This window comes from Mandrillus leucophaeus, unplaced genomic scaffold, assembly GCF_000951045.1.
Source record: "Mandrillus leucophaeus isolate KB7577 unplaced genomic scaffold, Mleu.le_1.0 Scaffold126, whole genome shotgun sequence".
NCBI classification, from domain to species: Eukaryota; Metazoa; Chordata; class Mammalia; order Primates; family Cercopithecidae; genus Mandrillus; species Mandrillus leucophaeus.
The window spans coordinates 651,412-661,802 of NW_012100987.1; the positions used below are offsets into that span (position 1 = coordinate 651,412).

General features: G+C 42.6%; 1 protein-coding gene across 2 annotated transcripts in view; it reads right to left on the reverse strand.

Moving 5' to 3' along the window:
- Positions 1-10,391, reverse strand: part of LMO7 (LIM domain 7) — a 249,361-nt gene that overhangs the window by 223,030 nt on the left and 15,940 nt on the right. Inside the window, exon 1 of one of the 2 annotated variants that reach the window (XM_011972002.1) lies at positions 10,024-10,390. The exons of the other annotated variant lie outside the window; for it this stretch is intronic. Coding sequence (XP_011827392.1) covers positions 10,024-10,092 — 69 coding nt within the window. The 5' untranslated portion in view covers positions 10,093-10,390. Of the gene's footprint in view, positions 1-10,023; position 10,391 lie in introns of those variants that run through there. 2 annotated transcript variants of the gene reach the window in all.

The window sequence follows — 10,391 nt, forward strand, 5'->3', positions numbered from 1 at the left end:
TTTTTTTTTTTTTTTTTTTTTTGAGACAGAGTCTTGCTCTGTCGCCCAGGCTGGAGTGCGGTGGCGCAATATGGGCTCACTGCAAGCTCCGCCTCCCGGGTTCACGCCATTCTCCTGCCTCAGCCTCCTGAGTAGCTGGGATCACAGGCGCCCACCACCACGCGTGTCTAATTTTTTGTAATTTTAGTAGAGACGGGGTTTCACCGCATTAGCCAGGATGGTCTTGATCTCCTGACCTCGTGATCCGCCCGCCTCGGCCGCCCAAAGTGCTGGGATTACAGGCGTGAGCCGCCGCGCACGGCCTTTGACTTACATTTTTAAAGAGGAATCTGGCTGCTATTTTGGGAGCAAGGAGTCCAGGCTACTGCAACAGCATAGGTGAAAGGTGATGGTAGATGTGGCAAGAAGTGGTCAGATTCTGGATATATATGAAGAGACAGCCAGTTGGATTTCTTCACAGATTAGATGTGTGGTGTGATGTTAAAAAAGAACAAGAGTCAATAACGACTTCCAATTTGGGAGCCTGAGCAACTGGCTGAACAATGAGGCCATTTGCTAAGACAGAAACATTGGGGAGATGAGGAGAAGACTAGAAAGGCATCTGGAAGGAGTAGGACTAAGAGTTTTGCTTAGGACCCAGTGAGCGTGACATGCTTATCAGACCTACAGTGGGAAATCTTGAGTAGTTACTAAAATTTAGGGACAAGGTCAGGGTCAGGAATGTAAATATGGAAGCAATCAGCGTGGAGAAGACATATGAACTTGATAATACCTGTTAGGAAGGTATTGTAGACAAAGAAAAGATGTTCCCTTGGATGTTCTCACATTCACTGATGACAATAATCAGGAGGACTGAGCACAAAAAAATTAGAAACACCAAGTGAAATAGAAGAAAAACCTAGAGGGCAATGAAGGGTTTGAGAAGGAAGTTATCACCAACTCTATCTGATGCTTTTGATAGACTGACAATATTTTCTTCGTAACACAGGGTAATTCCAAATGCGTTTGATACTGGTGCAGAGGCAATATGTTTGCTTATTGTCCCCTTCCTCATGTAGAATGAAAAACATTAAACTCTAATGAGAAAAACTAATTCCATAATGAATTTCCTTCCTTCCTGTATTTATTTATTTATTTATTTTTGAGATAGGGTCTCACTCCGTCATACAGGCTAGAGTGCAGTGGCGCAATCATAGCTCACTGCAGCCTCAAACTCCCGGGCCAAGTCAGAATGAAAGTTTATAATGAGGCTGGCAATGGCCTCCCTTCCTTTGAATGTTATGAAATGGTGGTATAACAAAATAACTCAGGTATTTCTTTCCCTGTTCACACGTCTAGATCAAATTTCAATCTAGTCAAGAAGGCAAAAAAATTTCATCAGGGTCCTAGCTTTGGTACTAACAAGTCTAAAACACTAACTAAAAAGTATCCTAATCAAAAACATGACATGTATTTTGAAGCACTATACAATAACTATCTGTACAATTTTTGGTATGCATGAACTACAGAAATGTAGGTCACATGACAGAAGGTGATACTTTTATAAATTATAGAAGAAACTACTTAGATATCTATTTCCTATTCTAGCTCAAAGTATAACTCAATGTTATATTAAAATGTTTCCCTTTTTTAGTACTTTAAATGGTTTATTGAACATTAACAATCACTAAAATACATTCAAACATATAAACCTAAAGTCGGCAATTGCTCAACAGTGTCCATCTGGCTGGGCATGGTGGCTCATACCTGTAATCCCAAGAGGTTGGGAGGCCAAGGTGGGAGGATCGCTTGAAGCCAGGAGTTCAAGGCCAGCTTAGGAAACAAAGCGAGACCTTGTCCCTACGACAGAATTTTTAAATTATCTGAGTGTGGTGGTGTGTGCCTATAATCCCAGCTGTTCCAGAGGCTGAGGTGGGATGATCGCTTGAGTACAGGAGTTCAAGGCTGCAGTGAGCTATGATCAGACCACTGCACTCCAGGCTGGGCAACAGAGCAAGACCCTATCTCTAAAATAGAAAAAAATATCTATTGGCAATTCTGTAACTTGCGTATATTTGATGATCATGTACTAATATGGTACCAACATCACAAGAAAGAACTTGTGCTGGTGAGCGGAAGTTGTATAGGATTTGTCATGTATAAAAAAAATAGCTAATCTTACAGCTTTGGGTGGAACAAGGAAGAGACCCCATTCTTTTCTGATTCTAAATTCCTGAACAATGATGAACTACCTGGCCAGCGCCCCTCCCAGGCAGCAAAGTATATAATGACTAAGAGGGCAGGCTGTGGGCATTCGAATCCTCAGTCAGCATTTACTACTTCTAGTGTTTCCTTGACTAAATTATTTTACCTCTCACCTCTCTTTTCCCTCAGTGGAAAAGAACATCCTCAGGTAAGAATAGTCCTTCATCACAAGGTATGTAGGTATAATGCACTTGCCACATGTCATGCATGTGGTAGAAACTCAAGAATACTAGCTGCTTTAATTGTCATTTATTCAGCTTCTCTTGTAAAACACACACACACACACACACTTCACTAGTAGGTAACTAGCTATTCAAGTCAGCTCGTCTAGTGTAGGGCACTGCTACATTCATAGAAAGATCTTCAAAAAACTGAGTCAAAAGTCTCACTGTGACCAGTTATTACCAGTTCTGCCCTCTGAGTCCATACAAAAATTTCCTAATCTCTCCTACATGACAATCCCCATTATACTTGAAGACAGACAGAAGGTCTAGTGCTGTATACCAACATAAAAATGCACTCAAGCACCAAACTGAGCATTCTGTACCCAGGAATGAGAACCAATCTTTGAGCATACTACTGGGGTATTTCAAAATCTTTGGAAAGGCCGTTCATGGGACTGTGCTGTAATTCATCAGAGTGGAACTTGCTATTGTCCATCTCTTTAAGCAAAGCCACAGGTTGAATGTGTCAAACCTCTGTTTCAAAGTTGTGCATATATGACAGCTATTAGCCTATTAAGAGCTTTGACTACATCAAACATGTTTTCAAAGAAATACCACCAATCATTATTTAATACCTTCTGAAACTAAAAAGTACAGGCATGCATAATTTATCATTTCCTCCAGCTCTAACACATTTTTGATAGTTAACAGGCTTAAGGAGATCTGGAAACATCAATTAAATAGGCCAACCTTTTGATTGGATACAAAACGTTCATTCATTCAACAAGTACATGGAAACATTCTGTCAGGAACTCTGGGGAACAGGAATAACATAAACAACTCAATCTGCAGATGCTAACTAGAAGAACGAGTTCACCTGCAAGGTGTATTTCTTCCACACTAAAAGAATTGGGCAAATATGTTGATGTTGCTTTGCTTTTCTTAACTAGCATTCACAAAGCTAGTATGTTTCTATAACTCAAATGCTGGTATGTTGAGAAGCAATCTTAACAGGAAGAGGGAAGGTGAATGGGGTGTTTAGTATCAACAGCAGTCCCTCACTACCCAAAGCACTCTTGGCATCCAAAGAGAAAGAGAGTTAGAGCAATGCACCAAAAGACAAGAACCAACGCAGATTGAATAAATCGGCATACTCCCTGTGGTCCAATCCAGGACACCATTCCTCTTTTCTCTAAGCCTAGGAGAAGCTTTAAGGATTTGTGCTTTACAAATGGCTTAAGAAACACCAAGGTTTCAAGGCTTCTTCACAAGGGCCAACTGTGACTTTGTTGAGCCTTTTGTGGCTTAAGAGGAAACAGAACCCTCCTTTTCTCGGCTTCATCTTTCCTCATTGGAGGAAATCCAATGGGTCATTTGTTACATAAATGTTTAATATCACTAATAATCTGATAAAAAAGATAGGACAATGTGTCTTTCATCTGTTCATTTAGAGGGAAAATACAAATAACAATTTCTAATTTGGACCAGAATATGGAGAAAATGGTGCCCTCAACCCCCGCTCATTCTGCAAACTGCCACAAAGGTTGCAGAGGGTATCTTGATCATGTGTATCAAGAACCATAAATCAATCATTCGCTCTTTTTCACACAGTGGGTCCACTTCTCTAACTGGTTCAAGAATATTTATTTATTATTTATTTAAGACAGGGTCTTACTCTGTCACCCAGGCTGGAGTGCAGTGGCACATTCACGGCTCACCACAACCTCGACTGCCCAGACTCAGTCTATCCTCCCACCTCAGCCTCCCAAGCAGCCAAGACTGCACAGGTGTGTGCCACCTTTTTTTTTTTTTTTTTTTTTTTTTTTTGGTAGAAATGGGGTCTTGCTATATTGACCAGGCTGGTCTTAAACTCCTGGCCTCAAGCCATCCTCCTTCCTCAGCCTCCCAAAGTGCTGGGATTACAGGCATGAGCCACCATGTCTGGCTGACACCCTGTTTTATTAAAGGTACAAGTTCTTTGCATTTTTCCTCACTTTATGAAATAAGTCCATTTCTAGCTTTCAGTGCATCAGTACATTGCAAGAATCCAGAATGACTGACACTGCACTGGAACCCTCCCAGTTCGGCAGGAAATACTTTGACATTCTGTTTACACTTCCTGGAGTCAGGCTATTCTAACGGCATTCCTGCCCTGGTTCCTATTTGTGTAAATCAGTTCCTTCCCAAGAGGATTTCATGAGCTCCCTCATCTCTTGCCACCCCTCTCTTTTCTAGGATCCTTTCTTATTTCCCATATAAAGATACTGTGTTCAAGAAATTATAAAACTGCATAAAGAAAAAATGAGGCTGGGTGTGGTGGCTCATGCCCTGTAATCCCAGCACTTTGGGAGACCAAGGCTGGCAGATCACTTGAGGCCAGGAGTTTGAGACCAGCCTGGGCAATACAGTGAAACCCTGTCTCTACCAAAAAAAAAAAAAGTAGCCAGGCTTGGTGATGCACACCTGTAGTCCCAGCTACTCAGGAGGCTGAGGCAGGAGAATCACTTGAACCCAGGAGGCGAAGGTTGCAGTGAGCCAAGATCACACCACTCTACTCCAGACTGGGCAACAGAGTGAGCTCCTGTCTCAGAAAACAAAAGTAAAAGAAAAAAGTGAGAGGAAAAAAGAAACAAATAGGTATTAAGACATTTCTTGGCCATTCAAACCTACCTTGAGAAATCCATAGTGCTAGAAATCAAAGAGTGGATGCTTACCAAAGGAATGGAGATTCATGTGTTCTCTGGAAGAAACTCTCTTGAGTGATAAAAAGCGTTCTGTATCTTGACTGGGTTCTGGTGACTTGGGCATATAGGTCTGACAAAACTCCTACAATGATATACTTAAAATCAGTGCATTTCACTGTAGGTAAAACGTTACCTCAGTACGGTACTTCAGTAAGAATAAATTACTCTGAGCAATGTCTGGAAGCTATGCTGTATGCAACTTTAAGATTTCACACACGACAAGTTAAAAAAGGCCAAAATGCTCCAGCCTAGTGCACAGATGGGTTAGCCCCACTGCAGCCTCGGCTCAAATGCTGCCTTCTCTGTGCGCCTGCCCTGACTCACCAGGTGGACTCGGGCTGCCAATGCCATCACAACGCACCAGATGAACTTTATTATCTGACGGCACTGCTGGGTTTGTCTGTGCATCTGCTTCTCATGGGGGCTGCCTCTGTTTGAAGGTCCAGGTAAGGGCTAAGAATTTGGTGACTGAATCTATAATCCCGGCAAGTGCCTGGCACACAGTAGGCACATAGTAGGTATTTTTGAGATGATAAATGTAAGTCCCCGTGAGGGAAATCATCAAGTGGAGGACAGTAGAGTAAGGTGACTCAGGAAGAGGGTTGAGGTAGAAGAGGAAATGCTGAGTAAACAGACAAGTACACACTGGCATGCAGATGAAGACACATCCTGTAGCACGTCCCAACCAAACAACTACAACCAATAAAGCTTAAGACACTGAGGCAAGTTTCCACTGGAAGAAGAAATGAGTTCTGGTCCTTAAAATCCTATTTTGTAATGTTGTTAAGGTTATAACTTTATTCGTACTTTTATTCAACAAGCATTTAGCAGGCACCGTGCCAAACACTCAAGCAATAAATAAGATACGATTCCTGCCCTCAGTTAGCTCATAGACTAATATAGAAAAACGAATAGAACCACAAAATGCAAAAAGAGAGATTTATGTAAGACAGGAGAGAAAGGAATGCATGAGGCTGGAGGTTTGGCGATTTCAGGAAGGCTTCACATAAAGGTTGATTTTAGCCCAAGTATGGAAGAATGAAGAGGTGTTCACTAGGTTACAAGGAATAACTAGTATTCCATCCATACAGAAACGCGGAGGTGACAAAACTGCATTCTGTGCAAGGAGAAACACAAGCAATGGATTAGGGAGCATTTGTTGCTCTACCACCAGCATCCATTTAACTGGCACAACCACCAGGGGAGATTAAGAGGAAAAACCTGAGACCTACAGGATTTAAATATCAGAGCCCAGACCAGGCGCAGTGGCTCACACTTGTAATCACTACGGTAAATACTTGTTAAAAATTGTAGTGTTACAAAGCAATTCTTACGCTAGCTGCTGCAGCTAAAACCACTGGAAGACTCAGAGTACAAGTCCTTCACATGCAACCCTTTAAAATGATGTTAGCTGCAGCAGCTAGCGTAAGAATTGCTTTGTAACACTACAATTTTTAACAAATATTTACCATAGTGTCTTAATATCTGTTGACTGAAATTATATATAATTACTAAAAATACTTCCATTAGCACCAAAGTCAAAAAAAGTTAAAAGGTGGTGAACAGCACATTCCAGAAGTATAAAACTTGGGGCAGGTGGAGAAACAGACCAATTAGAAGTGAGGAAGGACTCATATTCTAGTGCCAGACTTGGCAATGAGCTCAGGTTGACATCCCTTACCGGGTGACAACAATACTGAAAAAATCCAATCCAGAGATAACAGGAAGGGCAGATGAGCAGAAAGGTGGTGAATTAAGTTAGCCTGTTCTGCTCCAGCCATAAAAATTACTATTGTATTTGAACCTCAACCTAGATAGCAACATTAACTTACAGACTAGAAAACCGTGACCAGCCAATGCAAAGTGCTACATACCCCAGTTTCAATCTCATTAGTATTTTGTCTGTTTACCACATGGCTTTCAGACGACCCAAAACAGAGAGACAATGGCAACTATTAGGCATAGAAAATTAAAAGGTACTGCAGAAGAGGCCTAAAATTAGAGTCCAGGCTGTATTTTCTACCACTTCATCAGCCACTGCGTAGCCTTGTTAGAATCAAGCTTCCCCTCTGCCTTTGCCTTCAAACCATTACTTGGTTTTAAACTAGTGTTTAATCATAAACCAGCCCTGCTACATTATTAATGTTTCAAACAGCCTTTCCAACCACGTAATAATCCAATATCATTATGTTGAGCTATCTTAAAGGGTAGCTTTCCTACATTTGTTTTGAATTGCAAAATTGGCATGAGTAGACAAACCAGTTTTTATGTATACTCAAGTATTATAAGTACAATTTGAAATAAATAAAAACAAGATTCATAAAATGATAATAATTGGCAGAATAACCACCAGCTCTTACCTCACTCTTTCTCCTCCACTCTAAAAAATAAACTTTGGTTATGAGAATAAGACATTAGCTACTAAAAATCACAGATAGAAAATGGAAATGGCAAGGAGATGCTGACATGGAGTCCAGTCACCATTCAAAACTTTACAAGGTTATTGGAGTTGACTTTGGGGTATTCAAAGCTGCAGTTGTGAATAAAAGTAGCAGATTATATGTAATACATATAGATTATATAATACATATGTATATATGTACATACATATACAATATATACATTTTAAAACCCTCCTACATTTCAGTAATGTGTAAAGGAATAGGGCAAAATGTAGCACGAATATCAGCAAGCCAGAGAAATAATACTTTACAAATACACATTTGAATCAACCTTTTATCTTCAAATTAGGGGTTCTTAAAGAGGTTGCGGCGATGACAGAGTCATTCATCCTGCTTCTTTTGGCAAGAACAGTATTTTAAAATATGTGCTTTGGTGGCAAAGGCAAAGCTGACAAGAGAGAGAAACGTGGACACTGAAGAAACAAAATAGCCCTAACAGTGAGCACACTGTGGTCATTTCAAATGCCCAGGGTATACTAAAAGTATCTGAACATGTAAATTACTCATATACACACAGTGAAGACAAACATACTGCCTTGCTCCAAGTGGGATGAAAAAAAACAGTAATTTTAATTTCATTAACTACATTAAAAGGATATGACAGTACCTTTAGGAAGATCCAGCTCTAACGATGAACAAAATACATTATAGAGGTGCCAAATCATTGCTGATAAACACCTTTACATAGACTGCGATGAGAGTGAATACAGACCACATGTACTATGCGCAATGATATCTTTTATCACAATACACTTTTCCCCTGTTCACTATATACAAATTTCTTGGAGAAAACCTACATAATTACGAGCAAGCAGGGACAAAAAAGGAATTCATCGTTTTCCAAAATGTACATAGTTAAAAAAAGGGAAGCGTGTGAAATCATTCGTATTCACGTTTCCTGAAGCAAATACAAAGCACGCAGATGCAAACTCCACACAGAAGCCATGTATGGCCAAAACATGTCCCCATGTCTCCCCTTCTCCCTCCCTCAATCCCCAACACTCAAACACAAAATGGCAAGTTTGTTTTCCAAAATTACGCAGAACACACACTGCTAATGGAAAATTACAGTTGGAAGTCTTGGCTTTTCCAAGTTTATGAATGAGGGAAGTTATTTCTCTTAACTATATTGCTGGAATTTTTCCACTCTCATTTCAATTCAAAATACAGTGTTTATTCTTCTCTCAACTTCCCATGCCCCTCCCTTCACATCTTTCTAAGTCACCTTCAGACCAAAGTTTCAATCTAAAAAGACACTAAAAGCTCATTCCTTAGACCTCCCTACTGTCCCGTGGGTAATGCTACTCACATTTCACATTCCTTTATTTAGCGTAAGAAATGTAACGTTTAAAGTTTATTCTTTCTTTCCACACACACACGTGTATTTCTTTAAGGAAAAATAAATTATTTTCAATTACTGTTCGCTTTAGAATTCTTAAACATGTTCTTTTTTCCGTGGAATAATCTTTAAGCCTAATTCAAAGTTTTAAATACGTTAACTAAACCAGCACGTGGCATCAATAACTCCTAAATGACTGCAGGGCTGGTGCACGCCCCAATTTTCAGCAGTGGTTCCTGATTCACATCTGCTTAGAAGACTTTTGCCTCGTTTTAAAAGCGTCCGGTAGAATAACAGCTAGAAGTCCTGATGTTAACCTTCTACAGATAAATGTAGCCCCAAGGCGTTAATGAAGAGACCCGCTCTTTTTCAGGGGGAAAGAAGGGAATGGAAGATCTTGTCTGTGAGACACAGCTGGGAGGGTAACAGCTCTTCAGTGAGTGACCCTAGAATCTCAGTCTCATCAAAGCTGAAAATGAAAAAGCACATGTCCCGCCCCTATCCCCTGGGCTTGGATGCGGGCCCCAGAGAAATCACCCTTCCAGGTGGGCCTTCTTCCTGTGTTACCTCCTACACCTGCCCTCCCACCCACCCTTCCTTTCCACTCCCCCCTCCACACTGAATACACTGGCTTCTCAGGTATAAGGTGAGCATCCCCACTTCTAGGCACCCCGAGGTAATGCACCCGAGAGCCCTGGCGCAGCTCTGCACCGCGCGCTCTGGGCTGTGCCCAGCAGAGACGCCCCAGGCGAGCCAGGGCCGACCGCGCTGCTCCTCCCGGACGCGCGGTGCAGACACCCGGCGGGCGAGCGCCCACCTCTGCCCTAGGAAGCCAGTGACACCGTCAGGGGCCAGGGGTTAGGGCAGCGCTAATTTAAGCTGGACATGAAGATGCAGGAGCGGCAGAACCCGCAAAGTCCCCAAAAGTGGACAAGCAAACCAGCTTCTTCGCGCCGGCTGGATCGCCGAGGAAGCTAAAGTGCAGAGTGACCGGGGCTGCAGTCACCTCGCGACGACGGCCCCGAGGCAGTCAACAACCTGCGGAAGGGAGAGCAGTGAAAGGCACTCACCTCCACCCATCTCTGAGCCTCGGCGAACGCGACGGAGCAGTTGGCCTCTGCCTCCTCCAGCCCTTCCATGGCTAGGACAAGAGAGGGAGAGACTCAGTGGATGCGTGGAGGGGCGGGGGTGTGCCCACGCGTCTGGGCCCCACGGACAGGGAGGGCACGCGGGCCGCAGCCAACTCCGGCTTCCGCTCCGGTTGCGAAGGCGCCCGGGTTCTCGTTCCCTTTGTGGCGCTGTGCAATTCGTTAAGGTCTCCAACCTACAAGAACGTGAAGACTTGGCTTTCTCTAAACTCCCGAAAGCGACTCAAGGTCCGCGGGGACCCGGGCAGCCAGGCAGGACGCGGGAGGCGAAGCGGGCGCCCGGAGGCAGC